This window comes from Prionailurus viverrinus, chromosome B3, assembly GCF_022837055.1.
Source record: "Prionailurus viverrinus isolate Anna chromosome B3, UM_Priviv_1.0, whole genome shotgun sequence".
In the NCBI taxonomy this organism is placed as follows: Eukaryota; Metazoa; Chordata; class Mammalia; order Carnivora; family Felidae; genus Prionailurus; species Prionailurus viverrinus.
Window position 1 is genome coordinate 79,725,598 of NC_062566.1, and position 24,539 is coordinate 79,750,136.

Sequence of the window (24,539 nt, forward strand, 5' to 3'; positions counted from 1 at the left end):
GACATGGCAGTATGCCCCTAAATTTAAGAGTTCTTTACCTAGAGAAACTCAGTAATATGAAAATGCCAAAAACGCTTTATTACCTTCTTTTACCTGTTATCAATGAACCAGCCATTGTATGTTGCTACCCTATCTGCCCTTGCAGCCAATCTCCAAAGGTGTGATCACTAATGGAAACTGTCCCTGGGACCCTCAGCCAAAACCCCTAATGAATGAACTATCATGTCTATTGTCTAAAACTAATGGCAACCTTAGTGCCTTGGGTATTCAGAGTCTACTGATCAGGGAATGGGACTGGGAAGAATATGAATCTTCCTATACGGCCATTCCTCATAATCTAAACGGAACCCAGTGAAATCTTGTCTAACTGGAAAACATTCTCTAACTTGCCAACTTTCATGGTCCAAATGAAAGAGAAGACAGAAGATGTTTTAAATATAGCTCTAATAGCTTGACAGATGTTTAATCCTGAACCATAGATTATGGGGAGAGAAAAAGAAATAGTTTTCAATGAAAATTTACCTGAAAAATGAAATTTCTCTTCAGAAAAATGGGCTAGCTGTGCACATATTCTGCTTTTCTCTTGCAACAAAGTTTCTTTTAAGGCACTTTCTCTATGTCCTCTAGAATTTAGAGCTTCAATAAGCTGGTCTAGCTGTTCACAAGAACTGTAAAAGCACCACCGATTCGGCTTATGCACTGGTTTTGGCAGCTGCACAGAATCATCACATGGACCTTGGTCAATGTTGGAGGTAGATTCAGACATCAAAGACTCTCCAGTTTTAGTGGATACCTGAGGATCCTGAGACTGTACATTATTCTGAAATGATGAAGGTCTAGGCAACAGCATGTCTTCAGTGAGACCAGAATAATCCTCTTCAATAAATAATCCAGGAATAGAAGGGAAAATCCAATATCGCCTATACATGCGGTCTCGGCCCAAGGGAAAGATATTGGTACACGCTATGGCACTTTGGATTTTTTCCAAGAGCTCTTTCTCTTTTCGTTCATGTTCCTGTTTTAAAGCTGCTTCTTCATCAGCAGTAAGAGGCTCTCTCGTTACACAGTTGACTTCTTCCTGTCTTGTAAATTCTTTAAACCCATTTTGTCCCCTTTTCCCTATAATTGAAACATTTGATCATCATCACATTTTAAATTTTCATCAGAAAAATATACAAAGCCATCCCAAGTTACTATGTATTATGGACCAAACCGAATGCCCAACAAATTCATAGGTTGAAATCCTAAACCCCAATGTAACTATGTTTGGAGACAGGGCCCTTAAGGAGGTAATTGAGGTTAAATGAGTCCAGAGAGCGGGACCCTAATTCAGGACTGGGGTACTTATAAGAGGAGAAAAGAAAGAAACCAGAGTGCTCACTCACTTCACTTCTGGGCACAGAAGACAAGTCATGTGAGGACACAATGACAAGGTGCAATAGCAAGCTGAGAGAGGCCTCACCAGAAACCAACCCTGCTTGTACCTTGATCTTGGACTTCCAGCCTCCATAACTGTGAGAAAATTAATTTCTGTTGTTTAAGCCACCCAGTCTGCGATATTTTATTATGGCGCACGAACAGACTAATACTCTATGCTCATAAGAAACTGGACTTACTTACAATACAAGAGTCACACAAAAAAACTGTAATCTCACACTGGAGAGTGAGGCAGAATCTGTTATGCTGCAACATAGTTCTTTCTTTAAGGCAGGAGTCAGTAAACTAGTTTTATAAAGGTCTAGCTAGTAAATATTTTTAGGTTTTGTGGGCCATATGGTTTCTGCTCACAGCTGCTCAACTGTGCCATTGTAGCATGAAAGCAGCCACAGACAATATGTAAATGAACAAGAATGACTGTGTTCAATTAAAACTATGGTCACTGAAACCTGAATTTCATTTAATTTTCATATCACAAAATATCATTCTTCCTTCCCCAACTACTTAAAAATATAAAAAACCATTTTTAGCTTATGGATTATATAAAAATGGGCAAGGCAGATTTGGCCAATGGGCTGTAGTTTACAAACCAATGATTTTAGGTAACAGAACCCCTAATGCTTAGTTGGGTACCTAGCAATTCAAACGAAGGACATTTTCCAGCAAGAAATGTTTCTCGGGGGCGCCTGGGTGGCGCAGTCGGTTAAGCGTCTGACTTCAGCCAGGTCACGATCTCACGGTCTGGGAGTTCGAGCCCCGCGTCGGGCTCTGGGCTGATGGCTCAGGGCCTGGAGCCTGTTTCCGATTCTGTGTCTCCCTCTCTCTCTGCCCCTCCCCCGTTCATGCTCTGTCCCTCTCTGTCCCAAAAATAAAATAAACGTTGAAAAAAAAAATTTTAAAAAAAGAAATGTTTCTCCAGGGGGCATGGCTACATGAGAAACTTCTGGCCGAAGAGATGGGAGCAGAAGCATTAAATGTAACCTCTGGGTTGTACCTCTCTGCATTTCCCGTCTTTCAACTAGCCAGAATGGAGACATGGGGATAAATCATTTTTGAACATGAGAATGGCAGCAAACCCTATGGATGGCAGTACCAACAAGACAGGAAGAGACTGGATTCCTAGTGACCTGCCAGGCCTTTTATGGTGTGTTGAAGAATTAAACTTCTCTTCTTTCAGTCACTGTCAGATTGCTTAGATGGGTGGGGAGTTACTTCTATTTCTTTGCTTGAAAGTGTTTGTATATAAGATTATAATTATCTGCTTCTTTGGGGCACCTGGGTGGCTCAGCTGGTTGAGCGTCTGATTCTTGATTTTGGCTCAGGTCATGATCTCATGGTTCATGAGATTGGGCCCTGTGTTGGGCTATGCACTGACCACGTGAGGAGACTGCCTGCAATTCTCTCTCTGACCCTCCCCTGCTTGCTCTCAAAATAAATAAAGATTAAAAAAAATTATCTGCTTCTTTAAAATTTTGCAAAATTCACCTATAAAGTTGTCTGGGACTGACATTTTCTTTGTAGGAAGACTTATATTTTTTTTTTTTTTAAAGTTTTTATTCATTTTTGGGACAGACAGAGACAGAGCATGAACGGGGGAGGGGCAGAGAGAGAGGGAGACACAGAATCAGAAACAGGCTCCAGGCTCCGAGCCATCAGCCCAGAGCCTGACGCGGGGCTCGAACTCACGGACCGCAAGATCGTGACCTGGCTGAAGTCGGACGCTTAACCGACTGCGCCACCCAGGCGCCCCTGTAGGAAGACTTTTAATACTGATTCAAGACCTAAAGGTTTAGGACCAGTCACCTTTTAAATTTTCTCATGCATTTTTATAATGTGTGTTTTTCTAGGATTTTGCTTTATTTTTGCCTCCATTTTCCTTTTTAAAAAAAAATTTTTTTTTGAAGGAGAGAGAGACAGAGCATGCACAGGGGTGGGGCAAAGAGAGAGCGAGACACAGAATCTGAAGCAGGCTCCAGGCTCTGAGCTGTCAGCACAGAGTCCGATGCTGGGCTCGAACTCACAAACTGTGAGATTATGACCTGAGCCAAAGACGGACGCTTAACCGACTGAGCCACCCAGACGCCCCTAAACATTTTTTTTAAAGCTTTATTTATTTTATTTTTGTGAGAGTCAGAGATGACACGAGTTGGGGAGGGGCAGAGAGAGAGGGAGACAGAGAATCTCAAGCAGGTTCTGCATGAATGGGGGGCTTGAACTCACGAACTGTGAGATCATGACCTGAGCCAAAACAAAGAGTCAGATGCTTAACCAACTGAGCAACACAGGTGCCCCCTTTTTGCCTCCATTTTCAAAGTGATTTCCATAAAACTGTATATGCTGTTTCCTTACCTTTAAATTTCTACTCTTATCTGTAGTTATGTTTACCTTTTTAGTCCTAACCTTATTGTGACTTTCCCCCCAAATCAATTTCAACAAAGGTTTGTCTAGTTTGTATCTTTTTCAAACAACTAATTTTTGGCTTTGCTGTTCTCCTGTATTACAGTTTACTTTTTATTAATTTCTATTTGTATCCATTGTTTCCTTTTATCTGGAAGGATTATTCTATCTTCTACCGCTAACTTCTTAAATGAATGCCTAGGTCAATTTGCCTTTCTTCTTTCCTAATATGTATTAAAACTATAAATTTTCCACCAAGTAGAGGGACTGTATCCAACAAGTATTAATGTGCAGTATTGATTAGCTTTTTTTCAGTATTGAGTAGTTTTAAACATTTTCTAGTTTCTATTTATGGTTTCTACTTTGACCTATTACTTAGAAGTGTGTTTTAAATGAGGTGTTTAAACCTCTAATCAAATGAGGTTTTTTTTTTGTTTTGTTTTGGATTTCTAAATCAATTGCATTGTAATCAGAAAATATAGCCTTCATGATACAGGAGATTTTCTGTCTACTTATAATAGCCATTTTAGAAAATAATGTAGAAAAAAAAGATACCATCAAAATTATAAACACAGAATAAACTTACAAATCTCCTTCAGTAGTTGTCAAATGAAGATGGTTAAAGATCCTCAGAAGTAAATTATATCAACAACTTTAAAAAAATGTGTTCCCTTTGATCTAAATTTATAAAATTATTTTAAGGTAGTAGATTTCCATTCTCAATCATTTGGTACCAATTATAAGCATTACTGACCTTTGTATTTCTAGCATCTAAAAGGTACTCAATGAATGTTGAGTAGGCTATAGAATAAAAATTTCTATTTCGCCTAATATCAAGTAGTCAATACCAAACTCAACAAAACTCGCTAACCAGAAGTTGAAGTTATGTGAAACTGATCTGTTAAAAGAATATGAATATTGTCTCTCTTCCCTAAAGTATAAATGACATGAGAATAAAGACAGAATGTAACTTCTAACACCATTTTTAACAAAATGGTCACCATCTAAGGAACTTATCACTGCTATGAGTTGGGCATTTAAAAACAAACACACCTAGGAATAATAAATGGAAGTAATCTAATACATATTTCAGTATAGCTAATTTATAATGTGCCTTATTAATTAAAAACAAGTAAGCATGCCCTTAAGAAATTTCTGTATTACCCCTTCTGCCTCTTTTATGTGATCTGGGGTCATCTTCATCTTCAGTGATGGTATCTTGATCAAGTTCCTTTTGCTCCATTTCTTTGCTCTCAGTGCTAGTATCAAAATCTTCCCTTTCTTCCTCCCTTAAGGAAAAAAAACAAAGATTACTTTCATTAAAGAATATATAAAATTCCATTCATGAGATATTCATTGCCTGCTTATGAAAGGCTAGCCATTATGTTTAGGAAGTAGTGGGCAAAATGATATTCTTGTAGAGGAAACAGATAACACAAACAATTATAAAATTAAAATATGTAATAACTATTAAAAAAGGAGAAGTTCAAGGTGTTATGAAAACTTTTCAAGGTGAACTGAAATCTAGTCTCAGGGATCAAGAAAGGCTTGCTTGAGGGGCGCCTGGGTGGCTCAGTCGGTTAAGCGTCTGACTTCGGCTCAGGTCATGATCTCACGGTCCGTGAGTTCGAGCCCCGCGTCGGGCTCTGTGCTGACAGCTCAGAGCCTGGAGCCTGTTTCGGATTCTGTGTCTCCCTCTCTCTCTGCCCCTCCCCTGTTCATGCTCTGTCTCTCTCGGTCTCAAAAATAAATAAACGTTAAAAAAAAAAAAAAAAAAAAAAAGAAAGGCTTGCTTGAAGAAGTGATATTTAAACTGTGAGACTAGGGAGACCAGGGAGACCAGGGAGGGGTAAGGCAGCAGGTGAGAAGAAATCTCCATTTCTAGCAGAGGGGAAAATGTGTGCAATGGCATTGAGCTGAAGAGAAAAGGAAAGAGCTTTTTTCTCTATTATTTTGAGAAAAATATAAAACAAAGAAGTCGTCCTAGATATAGATGAGACAAGGGCAGAGTTAGGTCATACTGGGCCTTATAGGGAATTATTCAATAAGCAATGGGGGAAAAAGTAGAATTTAGAAAACAGAAATGATTAAAAGGTACTTTGGCTGCTATGTGGAAAAGGATCTGGGAGAGAAAGTAGATGAAGGGAGACAAGGGGCCACTGTTAACAGTCTAGGTAGCTGGCTGGGAGGTGATGGTCGGCTCAGAGTAGAAAGTAGGTGGTAAGTAGACCAATAGTGGAGAAGAGAAAATAAATTTCTGATACAGCTAACAGGCTGAATAAATACAATATAGATATTTAATTCATTATACTATCCAAATTAAAACTAAAATTGTATGGGGCACCTGGTGGCTCAGTTGGTTAAGCGTCTGACTTTGACTCAGGTCATGATCTCACGGTTTGTGGGTTTGAGCCCCGCGTCCAGTTCTGTGCTGACAGCTCGGAGCCCGGAGCCTGCTTCGGATTCTGTGTCTCCCTCTCTCTCTGCCCCTCCCCCGTTCCTGCTCTCTCTCTCTCAAAAATAAATAAACATTAAAAAAATTTTTTTTTAAGTTTAAAATTGTATGAACCTTGAAATAAGTTCCACCATATTTTATTTATTCAGAGAGACAGAGTGTGTGCCTGAACACAAGCGGGGGAGAGGCAGAGAAAATCCCAAGCAGGCTCTCTAATGTCAATGCAGAGCTCACGAACTGAACTGTGAGATCCTGACCTGAGCCAAAATCAAGAGTTGGGGGCCGACTGAGCCACCCAGGCGCCCCAATAAGTTCCACCATTTATGGTCTTTATCCAAAGCAAGGTTTGCAAACTCAAATGTGTTTAGGAGCCAGAGGGATAATGTAAATGAGGGGAGGCTAGATGAGTATAAAAATATATGAAATGGTGGAATCTGTAACGTTTATTTTTATTTTTTCTAAGTTTGTTTGTTTATTTTTGAGAAAGAGAGACAGAGAGAGAGAACCAGCAGGGGAGGAACAGAGAGAGAGGAGATAGAGGATCTGAAGTAGGCTCTGTGCTGACAGCAGTGAGCCCAATACAGGGCTCAATCCCACCAACCGTGAGATCATGACCTGAGCCGAAGTTGGATGCTTAATCAACTGAGCCACCCAGGTGCCCTTCTTTTGTTTTTAAATTAAGATATCAGAAAGAAAAAAATTCAGGTGATGAATAGTAACTCAGCTTATTCTGGTAATTATTTTGCAACATATGCATGTATCAAATCATTATGTCATATACCCTAAATGATTAATACAATGTTATAAGTCACTTATATCTCAATAAAACTGGAAAGGGTTTATAAAATGTGAAAAAAAATTGAGATATAACTCACATACCCTAAAACCACCATTTTAAAGTATACAAATTCAGTGGTTTTTAGTATATTACAAGGTTGTGCAATCATTACACCCATCTAATTCTAGAACAGTATCATCATCCCCAAAGAAAAAGCCTATAGCCATTAGTAGTCACTTTCCATTTCCTCTTCCCCACTGTCCTGGTACCCACTCATCTACTTTTTGCTGTGTATTGTATTTGCCCATTCCGGACTACTTATATAAATGAGATCATACAACACATGGTCTTTTATGACTGGTTTCTTTTACTCAGCACCGTTTTCAAAGTTTACCTACATTGTAGCATGTATGAGAATTCCATTCTTCTTTATTGCTCAATAACCTTCTGCTATATGGATATACCCCTGAAGAAATACATCGTTTTGTTTAACCATTCGTCAACTGATGGACATTTGGGTTATTTCCATTTCTTTGGCTATTAAGAATAATGATGCTATGAACTTTTGTATATAGATTTCTGGGTGAACGTATGCTCTTAATTCTCTGAGTATATACCTAGGAGTGGAATCGCTGGGTCATATGGCAACAAATGTTTTAACTGTTTGAGGGACTGCCAAATTTATCCAGAGCAGCCGCACCATTTTACATCTCCACCTGCAATGCATGAGAGTTCCGATTTCTCCACAGTCTCACCAACACTTCTTATTGTCCCTTCATTGGATTACAGCCATCCTAGTGAGTATGAGGTAATATCTCATTGTGATTTCGATGTGTGTTTCCCTAATGACTAAAGATGTTGAATATCTTCTGTGCTTCTTGTATATCTTCTTTGGAGAAATGCCTATTAAAATCCTTTTCCCATTTTTTAAACCGGTTGTTCTTTTATTGTTGAGTTGTACGAGTTCTTTACGTATTCTGAATATTATGCCATTATTATTATTTTTAATGTTTGTTTACTTTTGAAACAGAGAGACAGAGAGAGAGAGAGAGAGACAGAGTGCAAGCAGAGGAGGGGCAGACACACACACACACACACACACACACACACACACACACACACACACACACAGAATCCGAAGCAGGCTCCAGGCTCTGAGCTGTCAGCACACAGCCAGACGTGGGGCTCAAACCCATGAACCATGAGATCATCACCTGAGCTGAGGTTGGATGCTTAACTGAGCCATCTAGGCATCCCTGGATATTATACCATTATTAGAGATATGATTTGCAAATATTTTTTCCCATCTACTGAGCTGTCTTTTTACCTTTTTTTTCCCCCTTAGAGAGAGAGTGAGTGCACATGGGTGCAAGCAGGGGAGAGAGACAGAGAGAGCAAATCCCAAGCAGGCTCCACACCCAGTGCAGAGCCTGACACAGGACTCGATCCCACAATCCTGGGATCATGATAGAAGCTGAAGTCAAGAGTCAGATGCGCAACCAACTGAGCCACCCAGACACCTCTTTCTACTTTCTCGACAGTGCTCTTTGAAGCATGAAAGTTTTTAACTTTGATGAAATCAAAGTATTCGTTTTTTTTCTTTGATTGCTTGTTATTTAGGTATCAGATTAACTTTCCTAAGCTAAATTCTATTTCTTTTAAAAAAAAAATTTTTTTTTAAACGTTTATTTATTTTTGAGATTGAGAGAGACAGAGCATGAACAGGGGAGGGGCAGAGAGAGAGGGAGACGCAGAATCTGAAACAGGCTCCAGGCTCTGAGCTGTCAGCACAGAGCCCGATGCGGGGCTCAAACTCACGGACCGCGAGATCATGACCTGAGCCGAAGTCGGATGCTTAACCAACCGAGCCACCCAGGCGCCCCCTAAATTTTATTTCTTAACGTATTGTTGATGGCCATATAAAATACAGCTGTTGCAAGTTTGTGACTTACAGGTATTTTTATATGAAAGTATAACTAAAAGTCAATACATTAATTTCGGAATACTGAGATTTTTGGAGCCTTCCTTTGCAGATTTTATAAAAAAAATTCTGGTAAATTTGAATACAGTTTGCCATGTACAATATGAAAAAATTCCCACTTGTATTCATAGCCAATTATCACCCCAAATATTTTCAAATGAAAAAGAGTACCTAAGTCACTAAATTACTTAAGGGGCTTTCATCTTCTCCCTATACCATCTATTAACACCTCCAACTTCATCCCCACTCCTCAATAAACTCAGAGGAGCTTTGTGAAACATAATGCACAATGGTGATGGTGGTGGAGATGGGAGATACCACTATTAATACATTACTGGTTAAAAAGAGGCTACAGGCCCATTGGCACAATTGTTATGTACCTATGAATAAGAAACTAGAAAGCTAGTTTTTAAAAGTTTTGAAAGCATTTTAGAGTTTAAAGTGCTGATTTTTGTTCTTATGTAAGAATGAGCAGTGTAATTCAAACCATACCCAACAGATATATCTACAGCTGAATTTCTTTGCTCATCTTCCTTCAGTTTCTCTTGTTTCTCTTTCATTTTTTGTTCTTGTTCCTTTAGTTTTTCCTCCTTCCTTTTGCGAATTCTGAAAGTTAAAATAAAATACTACAGTCTATTTGATGGAAGATAATTTCAACTTTTAGCATCTTGTCTTCAACCATAAAATTATGGAAAGTGATCCAAATGTTATCACAAAACCATAAGGTAGTATTCATTCATAACCTCTTAGGTAAGCCATCAAACACCAGTGTGAACCAAGGTCATATTACAGCCCATTGTCAAGTACGGTTTTAGATGTAAAGGAATAAGCAGCCTTCATTGGCACAACTGACTATAATCATCTCTCACCTAGCAGCTGCTTCTTCCCTCTCTTTCCGATGTTGTTCTGCTTTTAACTCCCGGAACTCCTGCTTTGCCTGTCGTAATATATCAACATAATCTTCAATGAAATCCCTAGTAGAAACTAGGGTCAGTAGTTTCCCACAGAGAGCATGAAGTATCTTCATTTTTTCTCCTGTCAAAAATTGGTAAATAAATTCTGTATCATCAATGACAAAATGGAATTGTTTGAAAAATCTTAATTTGTGGCTCAATGTGAAAATGCTTAAAAAAAAATAGGAAAAAGTCTCAAGATCAAACATGCCAATGGCATGTCTTCAGAAAAAGCAACTGAGTCCAAATTAATAGTTATGTAATATGCAAGGCATTTCAAATACTAGTAACTACTTTATATACCAGTTAAATACACATGAAAAATTTTCTAATGACAATTTTTTTCAAGTTTTAATTTTTGGGCTCATTTATGAAGTTCAAATAAAGTCTAAATTATAACCACATGGATTTTTAAAAAATGGCAACAGGCAAATTGCTACTCTGAAAATACTGCACACACACAAACAAAAAAACCCACCATAAACTATAAAAACTATATGGATGTTAGGAATGAGTGCACTCTACTTTTATTAGATGTTCTCTGAAATAAGCATATTATTATTTTTATGTGTGTGAAATTTATTGTCAAATTGGTTTCCATACAACACCCAGTGCTCATCCCAAAAGATGCCCTCTTCAATACCCATCACCTACCCTCCCCCTCCCTTCCCTCCCACCCCCCATCAACCCTCAGTTTGTTCTCAGTTTTTAAGAGTCTCTTATGATAAATAATCATATTAAAGTTGGTATGTTTGTACACTGTAATTTTTTATTTAAAAAAGGAAGTGAAAAGAAACTTCACCTTCATACACCATTTCTCATACCTCAAACACTATTCAAGCAAATGTTAGAATTTAGCTGCTCCGGCTTAAATTTCTGATATACTGATAAATAAAAGTGAAAGCCAGCTAATTGTCACTTATCCTTCTAAATTTAGTAGATGTAGTAGATTTGCCACCAGGAAAGTCCAAATAAAAAAGAAAAGAAAATCAGAAACAGTTAAAGCTAATAGGAAAACAACAGTAGTTTCCATCTGGGTCACTATTTGTAGTCCAACAATTTTTTTAAGACTGCTCTTTCTTTTAAAACTGGTATCATCTAAAATTTCTCATCAGCACCTAGTTTTCTGGCCTAAAGAGATAAAAGAGGGTAGGAAGGGGGCAGGTTATACAAATTCCAACTTGCAAAGTTTACCTGGTGTCAAATCATATACTGAAGTGCTTGACAGTTTCTTCACTAGACTGGGATTGCTCAAACGAAGCTCCATACAGGCATCATCTGTAGCATCAAATCCTCCTCGTTTCTGGTATCTGTACTTTGCATTTGCTGATGTTACATCAGCACCTGAAGCTAAGATGTGGAGTCTGAGGATTTCAGAAAGAGTGCAGCTATCAAGATCCAAGCTTTTCAAACTGCAGCCTATAGTTGTTAAAAAATGAAACAGTCATTTAGAATATAAGCAAGGAATCCTTAGCAATGTAAAATGCACCTTAATAAAATTATCAATAAAAATCCAATTAAAAATAAATAAAACCCACACATACCCTGGTGCAACTGCGGCCATGCAGCTGCCAAAGATGCAACTGCAGACAGTGCAGATTTTGTGGGGTCTGCATCTTCATCCAAAGCCTCTGTTAAATCTTTAAGGAAATAAATACTTTATTCTAGTGCAGATCAAAGCTGGAATATTTGGGAATAATGCCCTTTTAAAATGATGAAAGAAACAGCAAACAGCTTAACATTCGGGAACCTCAAAAGAGCCAACACTAGGTAAAACAAGCATCATTCACATCCCACCTCGTGTCCACCTCAGACTATAAATCCTAAGACATGTACTGCACACTAATATCTTCCTTAGTTAACACAGAGAAGACAATTTCCAAGTTACCAACAAGGTGCACATACACATTCCAAAAAACATGGTAAAATGCATAGAATTAAAAACAAATCTCCTCACTCAATACAACTTTAGAAAAGTCTACTTTGAAAATCAGAATCTACTTGAAGGTCCCCCAATCTTTAATAAATATTTTAGGATTGAATCATAACAAAGTATGGTTTGTGATCATCAAAAACCAGCACAGAACAGAAAAAGAACGAAAACAAGTTAAAGATAGCACTACTGTCACTTAACCATTGATTTATCCTCTTCATTAAATTTCCTATATTTTGAAAACTCTGCAATCTAAGAAACCACAGGGAGATTTCCCTGTATTTTCTAAGTAAATTGCTTTAACTTTGAAAACCATCCCTAGCTTACAAACAAGACTAGAGTAAATCTACTAGCACAAATGTATTTAAAGTATTAGCATATGCAATTATTCCTAATTATAATACATTGTTGATAAAAAAATTTAAAGTGTTAACTATGAAAAAACTCTAAGCTTACAAAAACCTCTTGTTATATCATAGTACAGTGGGCATAGCTTCAGACTGAGTCAGATCATATATATTCTAGTCTTGGCTCTGCCAGTCCCCTAGTTCCTAGTTACAGAACCTTTACACAAGTCACTTAATTGCCTTCATTTTTCCTAAAGGAGTGAATCTAGATCAATGGTTTTTAAATTCTTCAAATATTTCTTGGGGAATCCAATAGAAAAGAGATAAAAGTTCCTTTGTTAAGTGGGTATGGAGATGATAATCCTGCCCATTCATCTTTTCCAACTCTCCTGCAGTGGCACCAAGGAATCCCTGTACAACTCATAGTATTCCATGGGTTAGAGTTAAAAATCACTGGGCTAAACTGTCTGTGGTTCCTTATCTTTCTACTATGTTTTCCTTCCAAAAATTCACAAGCTAACAAAATGAACCTCAGAGAACAGAATTGCTGTCCTTTACTAAAAGGAAAAAGGCAACTCTGGGATCATGTTTGATTACAATCATTGACAATTTCATGGCATTAAAGCATAGACAATGCCACACAGGAGAAGTTATTTGACTAAACATTGCAAATATGCAGGAGTTATTCCTACCAGGCCAAGAATCCAGTCCAAATGAGACATTATAATCTTCCTTACCAGAGAAATACGAGAGCTAAAACTTCCTCAATTTTCATTTTACATGTAAAGTCAAACAAAATTAATAGGCACTCTAATATTAATAACAGTCCCAGTAAAAGTGAACTGATCCTCTTCCTTCGCAGCAATTACCATGTTCAACCTATTTTATCTGTAGTCAGTTTTAATATCCTAGGACAAAATTACAAAGGCCTTAGGAAATGAACAACCAAAAACATGACAGATTACCTTTTTTTGATTAAAAAATTATTTTTATTATTTTTATTTTATTATTTTTAGTGTTTATTTTTTTATTTTTGAGAGAGAGAGAAGGGGGGAGAGAGACACACACACACACACACACACACACACACACACACACACACAGAGCGCGAGCAGGGGAAGGGCAGAGAGAGGGGGAGACACAGAACCTGAAGCAGGCTCCAGGCTCTGAGCTGTCAGCACAGAGGCCGAAGCAGGGCTGGAACTCATGAACTGTGAGACCATCAGACCTGAGAGATCATGACCTGAGCTGAAGTCAGACGCCTAACGGACTGAGCCACCCAGGTGCCCCAACAGTTTACTTTTAATTGTGTTCACGTAGCATGTTAAAATATGTAGGGGTGCCTGGCTGGCTCAGTCGGTAAAGCACGTGACTCTTAATCTCAGGGTTGTGAGTTCAAGCCCCATGTTGGGCATGGAGCCTACTTAAAAAAAAGTAAAATGTATTCTTTAACTCAATTATTTGCCAAATGACACTCTCAAGAAACTGTATTATTACTCTAGGATTCGCTTAGAGACAGTCAGTTGGGTATATCATACCAAGAGAATACAGTTGACCTTTGAACAACATGTGTTTGAATTCTGTGGGGCCACTTATAAGTGGATTTTTTATAGAACAGTACTATAAATGTATTTTCTCTATAACATTTTCTTTTTTCCACCTTACTTTATAAGAACACAGCATTTAATACATATAATATACAAAACATGTATTGATGAACTGTTTCTATTATCAGTAAGGCTGCCAGTCAACAGTAGGCTATTAGTAGTTAAGTTTGGGGGGCAGCCAAAAGTTATATGTGCATTTTTCAGCTATGGGTGGGGAGAGGTGTCATTCCTAACCCCTGTGTTCTTCAAGGCTCCACTGTACAGCTGAACTGTGTCTGTTATGATTATCTTAAAGTTACATTTATCATCAGAGTAATCTAGAATCTACAGTTCCAACACTAAACAATGATATCTTAGCAAATACACAAAACTATGCTATGTAAGGAGGATGCTCTTGTTCCCATACTTTGAAGGGCTTCCAAGTTCATGATGTAAGACTAAAGAGAGGAATTGAAAATTTTAATGTAAGATTTTAAAAATTGCCCAAATTTCCAAGATTTGACATAAAAAGAGGGAGCCTAAAGGCCAAAGGATTTAAATCTTTTTGAAGACAGATAATTTTATAGGCAATGCTAGGGAAACAAATACTCAAATTTTCAACATCTCTGCCATATCATGAAGCAATATAGTATAGGCATTATGAGGCTTCAGAGCAGACTTCCTGAATCTCTATCCCATCACTTTCTTATGAGCCATGTGTCTTTGGGCAAGTTAATTAAACTCCTTAAGACTAAATTTCTTTATAAGTAAAGGCAGAAAATAATTAATAATGATCTGCCTATTATACCTACCTATCTATACCACAAGGGGGTATGAGAATTAAATGAAATAATGCATATACAGTATCTTATGTCACTTGTTTTCAGGAGAACTGTGGAAAAGCTTTTTTGTTACAGAGATAGGAGGAACATGTGGAAAATACCTGGGAGAACAGCCTAGGGTACTTACTGAAACTGTAATAATTATATAAAATGTAGCCAATACAACAGGAAGTAGACAAGGGTGTTAAAATTCCAAAGCATGTTTTTTCCGCTCCCTAACATTTAAATAAATATCTTCAAAAGGTGCAGGGGCGCCTGGGTGGTGCAGTCGGTTAAGCGTCCGACTTCAGCCAGGTCGCGATCTCGCGGTCCGTGAGTTCGAGCCCCGTGTCGGGCTCTGGGCTGATGGCTCAGAGCCTGGAGCCTGTTTCCGATTCTGTGTCTCCCTCTCTCTCTGCCCCTCCCCCGTTCATGCTCTGTCTCTCTCTGCCCCCAAAATAAATAAACGTTGAAAAAAAAAAATTAAAAAAAAAAAAAGGTGCATTAAAACCTTTATTTAATGGCCAATACTTATTCTGGGGTATAATAAGTATTATTTTAATACTTATTCTTGTATTATTTAATACAAATTACTAATTTGTATTAGTATTTATCTGCAATCCTGTACAGGACTAGAGTTATAAAAATTACAGATCAAACAAATCCTGGAAAGAAAATACAATGGCAATACAAACACCAATATCTATATACATTTTTTTTTCTTTACACTAGCTGATTTTCCAACATAATTTCCTTGTCACCCACTTTTTCCCATCAGTACAAAACTACAAAATTCACCTGCTTCAAATCCTGAGTTAAATACAGACTTATACCTTGTATTAAGGTCAGAACTTGGTCAACAGCCCTGTGATATTATTGGTCCTTAAGACAATCTAGTGGCTAAAAGAATGAGTATTTGCCACATTTTCTGTCTTAGATAATCCATCTTTAGTGCTGGTACTGGTTATGTTAGAAAAATCTTTAGATTTTTATGAATTGTTTGCCCTTCTATCTTCCCCTTAGTAGAGTCTCATTTTATGGACTAAGTCATCTGAGATGATAAAGGGGACAGCATTGTTAAAATGACCTTGATAAGGGGCATATGGTGATTAGCACTCAAGTTAGAGAAAATATTTAGCTTGAACTTAGGCCGTAAAAGAAAAACAAAACTAACACTGGGTGCATATTGATGATCCTGTTGCTTCATGAATCAGGCATTAAAAAATGAGCTCAAATTATCTAAGGTCAACAATACTATCTGAATGGAAGAATGTCCTATCTTTTTGTATCAAGACTGCTATCAAAATGTCTCCCCAAAGTTATCTTATTGTGAATTTTTATGCAATACACTAAAATAGTTTATAGATATTTTAAACAATGTCTAATGTGATATGGCAAAGTTCATGAAGAGTGTAATTCAGGAAGCCAAATCATACAAATGCTTAACAACTCCTCTGATGAAGTCCTAAACAAATAGTGAACATACTCCATTTTAAAAATAAAAAAGGGTTTCTCTAAGAATTATTCCTACGTTAATATGTACCACATGCTGACCCTAGATATTTAAGTGCATAGCATTTAAACAGCAAAATGTCTAGTTCAAACTGTTGGTGAAATAAAAACTAAATTTTACTTAACTCTCATCTAAACACTTTCATGTCTCAAATGAAATCAGCAACAGTATTTTCAACTTAAAGTACTGATAACAATAATTAAAGTATTTCCTTAGGTAGAGGCAAAGAAATCAGTGCCATTTAGCAGAATCTCTTGCAATTACAGATACTGGTCAATGAAATCCGTAATGTTCCTAAATCATAGGAGAAATCTAAAAGAATAAAAAGCAAGACCGATTGGGGGCAGAGGTAGATATTTTAAGGTCATCAGAAACAGGATACATTAGCTGACTGAGCCACCCAGGCGCCCCAGAAACAGGATACATTAAAACAAAGTTTTTATAAAACAACTGATAATGTATTGTTAGTATATGACTCAGGAATTGGGTAACTTGGACAGCTATATTTTAGAACTGTAAAAGCGAGGTTAATCTTAAAATAACCTTTAAAAATCAGTTTCAAAGCTACAGAGCTACTATCAATCAACAAGAATACTGAATTCTGACCTTTGGTGTCTGCATCTGTTATTTGCTCTTTGGCTACTTCCTCTTCTTCTTCAGCTATCGCCTGGAAGATGGCAGTCAGGAAGAAAAAAAGCAATTCACATAGTGGGCCTTCACTGTCATTTCCTACAAGAGCTTCCTCTAATACTTCTGTGAATAAAATGTTTAAAATGAATTTGAAGTTCTGTTCATGCACTGAAAAAACAACTCCATTGGAACAATAAACATTTTAATCGACAACAGCCTGTGCAATTATTTTTTTAAGTGTCCATTTATCAAAGTAGAGTATTATCCAAGGCAAAGTCTAAAAACAATTTATAATGATTACAATAAAATAAAACCATTAAGCCAAAAATCACTATATTCAAGAAAGTCAAGTCAGCCTCAGCAAATCAATACAATATTTCACCTTAAGTTTAAACTTCAGGTGCAAATTAAGGCACAAATTAAAAATTATAATTTTATTCTAATTTGAATAACAACGCCAAGATTTGTTACTGTTGCCCCGCTGCTCTCAGGAGCTATGTGGGACATTACCATTTACCAAACAGTGCATAGGAGAGGTAATCATTAGTATTAGATGTAATCTTTTATTTAAAATTTTAAAATCTAAATTTTTTTATGATCCTAATGTTGTATCCAAGTCACAATTGTTTATCTAATTTATCTTACCTAAACCAGTATTGTTTAGACCTTGATCTCTGAGGCACATGATGCATGCCTCAGCCAGCTCATAAAGAGAAATTGAGGGAATGTGAAAGCCCTCCTGAAGAATATACTCTTCTTAAAATAAGAGTGGCATTATAATTCTGTCTTTGAGGGTCTCTATTTTAAGAAAACTATTTTGGTATTTGACAATTCAAAAGCCAAAATGGGATCCAAAGCCCTCCTCAATCAATGTAGTTATTATAATGTTTACACAAAGTAAAAGTACAGAGTCAATACAGAATCACATAACAAAGGCAGGCATAACTTATCTCAAAATATGGCTGATGTCAATTCCTTCCTTCCCTACACTTTAACATCCTTCCCTACACTTAACGTAAACCCTCAAGGGGTCTATTCCTCCACTCCCTTGAATCCCAGCAGGCCTGACCAATGGACTATGACAGAAACAAGGCTTGCCACTTCCAGGCCTAGCCTTGGCAGTTTCTGTTCTCTTCTTCTTGGAGTTCTTAGCTGCCACATAACAAGTGTAGGCTACTCTGACGGAGTGGGATGCCACGTGGAGGAGCACTGAGTACCAGGCATGTGTGTGAGGAAGCTATCTTGACCATCCAGCCAGGTAAGCCTTCAGAGGACTCCAGTCCCAGTCACTCTCTGTAACCACATGAGAGATTCCAAGAACAGCTAACTCCACTGACCACAGAATTTTGAGAGATAATAATTTACTACTTTAAGCCACTAATTTTAGGGTGAACTGTAACACAGCAATTGCACTTGCCTAGGGTAACTCCCTCAGGAAACTCATCTTGAAGATCAAAAAGTTCCCCAAAAGCATTAAGAAACTCCAGAACCATCAGAGCATCACCAAAGATTTCAGGAGGTAGTCTAGTCTTCACTGGAGTTGGTTCTGGAAGTTCCTGAAAGATCAAATAATTTATATAACTATTTGAGCCAATTACAGAAAATTATAATAGATACATACTCTTTACCTAGTAAGATTTATTTCATGTAGACTAGTGGTTCTCAACCCTAGATGTTTATCACAATCACCTTTGGAACTTCTTAAAAATTGTTTTACAAGTTTATTTTTGAGAGAGACACAGACAGTGTCAGTGGGGAAGGGGCAGAGAGACAGAATCCCAAGTAGGCTTCACGTTGTCAGCACAGAGCCTGATGTGGGGCTCAAACCCACGAAACTGCGAGATCATGACCGAGACACCCAGGTGCCCTGGAACTTTTAAAATGATGTGTGTCTTGGCCTTATTCCAGCTTTATTAAATCACAGTCACTAGGGACTTTTTTCTTTATTGAACTAAGAACAACTTTGGGCTAAAGTATATTTCTCACTGCATTTTCTAGTTAAGAGGCACTTTTAACCTAAGATTCTGAGATCAGGCATTCGCTGTGCCAATATTATCTTCAATGCAGGATTTCCTTAGGATATAGAGTAGAATTAATCCACTGTCTACTGAACTTAGAAATGGTTCTTTATAAACTGAGATGAATGATAATACTGGATTATCAACGATCACACAAATGACCCATTAAGTCTGCAGAATAAGAAGCATTATCAAAGTTTGTTACAAAATACTAATAATGCTGTTTTGGAACTCGAAATATAGCATTTGTTTAATTGGCTATTCCTCTTAAATATGAAGAAGCCACTATGAAAGAAAAATTTCATCAGCAAAGCCACATAGGGCACACAGAGCATGGGTGTGAAACATCACATAACATACTTATACCTTAAGATCGTCACATTCCATATCTTCTCTAGGTTTACTCCACTGTTTTAAGTATTCCATATATTTTCGTTTTTCTTCACGTAATTTTTCTCTTTCCTAAAACAAAAGGTTCATAAAGTTTCTTATAAGAACTTTGGCTTTTTAAAAAACTTTTTTTAATGTTTATTTATTTTTGAGAGAGATAGACTGCAAGCAGGTGAGGGGCAGAGAGAGAGGAAGACACAGAATCCAAAGCAGCTCCAGGCTCCAAGCTGTTAGCTCACAAACCCCGAGCTCGAGCTTACAAACCCCAAGATCATGACCTGAGCCGAAGTCGGACATTCAACCCACTGAGCCACCCAGGCACCCCACTTCTAAGAACCTTGTAAAGCAGCATCATTATCACCTGAGAACTTGTAACAATTACAAATAGCTGGGCCCCATCCCATACCTACTGAACAAGGAATTCTGGGGTTGGGATCAAGAGTTGATTTTGTTTGTTTGTGTGTTTTTCACTTTTTAAATGTTTATTCATTTTTGAGAGAGAGCATGCACGCACGCGTGTGGGGGAGGGGCAGAGATAGAGGTAGACACAGAATCCAAAGCAGGCTCCAGGCTCCAAGCCATCAACACAGAGCCCGACATGGGGCCTGAACCCATGAACAGTGGGATCATGACCTGAGCCAAAGTCGGACACTCAACAGACTGAGCCACTCAGGGGCCCCAACAGTTGATGTTTTCATTAAATCTTTCTGGTGATTCTGATGCATGTTAAAGTGTTAGAACCACTGATCAAAACAACACCTGCCAATACAACTGCTATAAATATGGAAAATGTCTCACACATAGTAGCTCCTGGATAAATATTCATTCAATCTGACTCTGCCTACAGCAGCTCTATTTCAAATCAATTAAATCTTGACAAAGTAAAGTAACAAATTATTAGAGTACCTAAAATAAAACCTCCTCCTATATTTGAAATATAGTTGTTATTTTCAAGATTCATTTAACCCTAACAGCTTAGGGATACACAGAGGGACCAGTAAGTAAAAGCAATTATCAGAACACAGTTGGTGGACTTCTTTTTCTTTTATTCCCGACCATTTCTCTTGCTCACTTGGTCTTTTGATACTTCTTGGTTCTGGTATTTGAAACTGCAAGGTAAATAATGACCCTAAAAAGTCTCCAGTGAAGCAGAGTATAAATAATTTTTATTTATTACATTATATACTTATTTTCCAATAAATGTTTAACGTATGTTAATATTATTCTCTTCCTTTGAAATTTAGGACCACTGAAGGTAATAGATGTGCACTTACCAAATTTTTAACATAAAGGGACTAGAGACAGTTACAGAACTTATTCATTGTGCTTTAAATAGTCTGCTGTACTAAATCTTCCACTCCCCACCCCAGATAATTCTTGTAGGATGTAATAAGATGGGTGTTCTCAATCATTGTTGCTAAGAATGTAAATAAGCACATGTTTAGCAAACAAATATCCACATATGTTTGTATAGAAAGTTTTTAAAATGTTCTTACCCTTTGACATAAGATTCTACTTCTACAAATTTATCCAGGGACATAATCCAAAAATAGGAAAGACTCTTATTCATAAATTTGAACGGGTATCATCATTTATGAGCAAAAATTATAAAGCACTTACCTGTATCTATTTGATTAACTGTTACACAGTCACTAAAAATTCCACCTTAGTTTATTTATTTAAGCATGAAAGTATGCTTACAACATTTTTAAAAACGTGTTTTTAAAATTTTTATTTATTTTAAGGGGGAGAGAGAGCATATGCATGTGTGCACATGCAAGCAGGAAAGGGGTAGACGGGGAGAAAGAAAGAACCCCAAGTAGGCTCCAGACTGTCAGCGCAGAGCCCAATGTAGGATTTGATCTCTTCAAAGATAGTGAGAGAGATAGTGACGGGAGCCAAAATCAAGAGTTGGATACTTAAGACTGAGCTACCCAGCAGCCCTACAATAATGTTAAATAAACAAAAATACAAAATTATAAATGCTGTATCTCTCTTTTTTAGGGCCCAGAATAAAGATTAGAAATAAATTAATCAAAGTGTTAGGAGAAAATGCGATCTCAGGGCACCTGGGTGGCTCAGTCAGGTGTCCGACTTTGGCTTAGTTCATAATCTTGCAACTCGTGGGTTCCAGCTATGCACTGGGCTCTGGGCAGAAAGCTCAGACCCTGGAGTCTGTTTCGGACGCTGCCTCCCTCTTTGTTTCTGCCCCTCCCCTACTTGTGTTCTCTTTCCAAAAAAAAAAAAAAAAAAAAAAAAAAAAGCTACCTCTAAACATTACCATTTAGATTACAAGTGGTTTTCTTCTAATATTTTTTTTAAGTGCAGTTGCTTTTCTTTCCTTTTTAAATTGTTTTTAATGTCTATTTATTTTTGAGATAGAGCACGAGCAGGGGAGGGACAGAGAGAGGGAGACACAGAATCTGAAGCAGGCTCCAGGTCCGAGCTGTCATCACAGAGCCTGATGGCCCAACATGGGGCTTGAACTCATGAACCTCAAGATCATGACCTGAGCTGAAGTGTGATGCTTAACCAACTGAGCCACCCAGGTGCCCCCTTCTAAATTTTCTGGAGTGTACATGTATTAGATACTTCCATCCCCATCCTAACCAATGGCCTATTTGAAACAGTTCAAGAAACTACAGGCAATTTAAATGAGCACAGTGTGTAACAGGATCATCTAGGGCCACTTGTAAATATCCCAGAAAACCAAGGACACTGACTGACTCTGGAAGAAAACAGCTACAGAATTCTCTAGGGAATATCTACAACTAAAGATTATAAGAGATTTGCTGAGCAATCTATTTTTACAGATACTTTATTCTTCAAGGAGAATAAGAACACTCTTTCTTGTTATTTGCAGATTTTGTTTTTTTGTTTGGAAACAGCAAGAGCGGGGGAGAGAGCAAAGGGGGGAGGGAGGGAGAGACAGAATGAGAATCTTAAGTAGGCTCCAGGCTCAGTATGGAGCCTGACACGGGGCTTGATCCCACAACCCTGGGATCATGACCTGAACTGAAATCAAGAGTTGGACACTTAACTGACTGAGCCAACCAGGGGTCTTGATCTTATTGTATTTTTTCTAATCACATATTTTACTTTTGCAAGTTTTATGCATATCATTTTCCCTAAATTAGAAAGTCTAAATAATGAAGAAAATCAACTTTAAAATTGTACTTAAGGGGCTTTAGGGTGTAAAGGCCACGTATTTACATGTTGAACCTTAAATTACTAAATTTTCCAAAGCAAAAGAGAGATAAATCAATAAGTGTTTATCCAGCACTCTATGAACAACTAGAAATGTGAATCAAAGTGGTAAAAGCATTTAAAAATTAACTATGAATTTAAATATGTAAAATACTATTATATAGACAGCATAGCTAAAATACTTGAATGAATACCTTTTCTCTTTCAATTTTAAGTCTCTCTTTTTCTTCTTTCTTCTTCAGTCTCTCTTCTTCAACAATTTTCTTCAATTCTTCCTTCTTTTTCTCTTTATCTTCCTTTTCTTTTTTCTTTGCTTCTAGGGCATCTGCTTTTTCTCTTTTTAATTTAGCCTTTTCAAAAGCTGTAGAGAAGGTCAAACTTAGAACTGTTCACAGACAGAAAACAACACATTTTTTAATGTAACAAAAGAATTCCTGAAATAATTTATGGTTAAATGGGATCAGTAGACTCAGGTGTTGTAAACTGCTGGAGGGAGCCAGCAGGTGATTCAAATGGGAAAGCAAGTTGGCTGCATTTAAGACAAACTACTGACCAGGGACAAACATACCTGCTATTTCAAAGCCCTGCTGTGAAGCCCTGGTCCTAAGACCAGGAGCAAAGTATCACCTTTTTAGAAAAGCAGAATCTCTTCTCCCACCCAGACCTACTAATTCAGAATCTTCATTTTAATAAGATTCCCAAGTGATTCATATGTACAGTCACATCTGGAAAGCACTGTTTTATAAAGCAAAAAAATGGCCCCAAACAGTCTGTAAGCCATGGAAACTCCAATTTGTGCTTAATCTAAGCATTAGCTTGGTTTAACAGAGGATATGCTCTCCCTTGAAATATTGTTTTAAGAGATGAACACAGGTTTTATTCATCATAAAAATTTATAGATACCTAAGGGGCAAGAAATATTTATGCTTACAAGGAAAAAAAAAAAAAAAACCCAAATAACAGAAATATGCCATTTCAGAAAGAGAAATATTCTTTCCTGTACCTAAACAGTTGTTGAAGAGAATGTTAAAACTCACCCAGTGACTTCATTTCTTCTTGCTTCAAAAGTTTGTCTCTTTCTTTAGTAGCTTTGTTCTTATAACCTGCAATTGTTTGTTTATTAACAACATTGTCTTCCTAAAAAAACAGAGAAACTAGTTATAGAACACCACAACTTTTCAGACAGATGGTCTGCCTTGTTCTTACAATAATAATAAAGTTTTAAAAACTCTCATCAATTATACTTTCCTTATACTACAATGAGGTTTTATTCTAAGCCTAACAAAACTTTAATAACTTTAATCATAGTAACATACAGAATATGAGGTTAGTTCTATAGTTCTACAAATTAGTACAAAAACCTCCCAGGAAAAACAACTGGTAATCTACAAGGACAGCCTTAAATATATGCATTAGAAAAAACAAAAAATTTTTCTAAGGTACCTTATAAACTAAATGGCATAGACATCAAATATGAAAGAAGTGCATGTCAAAAATATTCTTGTGGTAAATGTTAATAATGTCAAAAGGTTTTATTTTATTTTATTTTTATTAAAAAATTTTTTTTCAACATTTTTTTACTATTGAGAGACAGACACAGAGCGTGAGCAGGGGAAGGGTAGAGAGAGGGGGAGACACAGAATCTGAAGTAGGCTTCAGGCTCTGAGCTGTCAGCACAGAGCCAACGCGGAGCTTGAACTCACAAACTGCGAGATCATGACCTGAGCCAAAGTCGGTCAAGCAACCAACTGAGCTACCCAGGCACCCCAAAAGGATTTATTTTTATGGTACTTCTTGTGAGCATAATGGTGTGTAACATGTTTAGTGTGATATTTTTATTATTTCATATTTTTTAAACGTTCTTCATGTTTTGATTTCATGATTTATTCCCTGTATTTCAGTAACTGCTTATATGCTTGCTTCCACTTTGGTATAAAATCCCTGTGGCATTAAAGCTATGTCTAATTCACACTTGAGACTTCTACAGGCTTCACTGCTAAGTAGTTTTCAACGCACAGTACATACACTGTATATGAAGGAATGTGTTCCTTCCTAAAGCTATGTGGGTGAGGGGAGCCAAACACTGCTCTTGA

General features: G+C 37.3%; 1 protein-coding gene across 3 annotated transcripts in view; it reads right to left on the reverse strand.

Annotated features, from left to right (window-relative positions):
- BAZ1A (bromodomain adjacent to zinc finger domain 1A) overlaps positions 1–24,539 on the reverse strand; it is a 95,696-nt gene that overhangs the window by 20,127 nt on the left and 51,030 nt on the right. For 2 of the 3 annotated variants that reach the window (XM_047862002.1, XM_047862003.1), the window contains 11 exons: positions 23,484–23,583; positions 22,641–22,807; positions 19,216–19,311; positions 18,249–18,387; positions 16,808–16,954; positions 11,546–11,641; positions 11,196–11,420; positions 9,918–10,083; positions 9,541–9,654; positions 4,999–5,123; positions 523–1,119 (listed from right to left, as the gene is read on the reverse strand). In XM_047862002.1, the coding sequence (XP_047717958.1) occupies positions 523–1,119; positions 4,999–5,123; positions 9,541–9,654; positions 9,918–10,083; positions 11,196–11,420; positions 11,546–11,641; positions 16,808–16,954; positions 18,249–18,387; positions 19,216–19,311; positions 22,641–22,807; positions 23,484–23,583 (1,972 nt within the window). The remainder of the gene's footprint in view (positions 1–522; positions 1,120–4,998; positions 5,124–9,540; positions 9,655–9,917; positions 10,084–11,195; positions 11,421–11,545; positions 11,642–16,807; positions 16,955–18,248; positions 18,388–19,215; positions 19,312–22,640; positions 22,808–23,483; positions 23,584–24,539) is intronic. The other variant, XM_047862001.1, reaches the window with a different exon arrangement.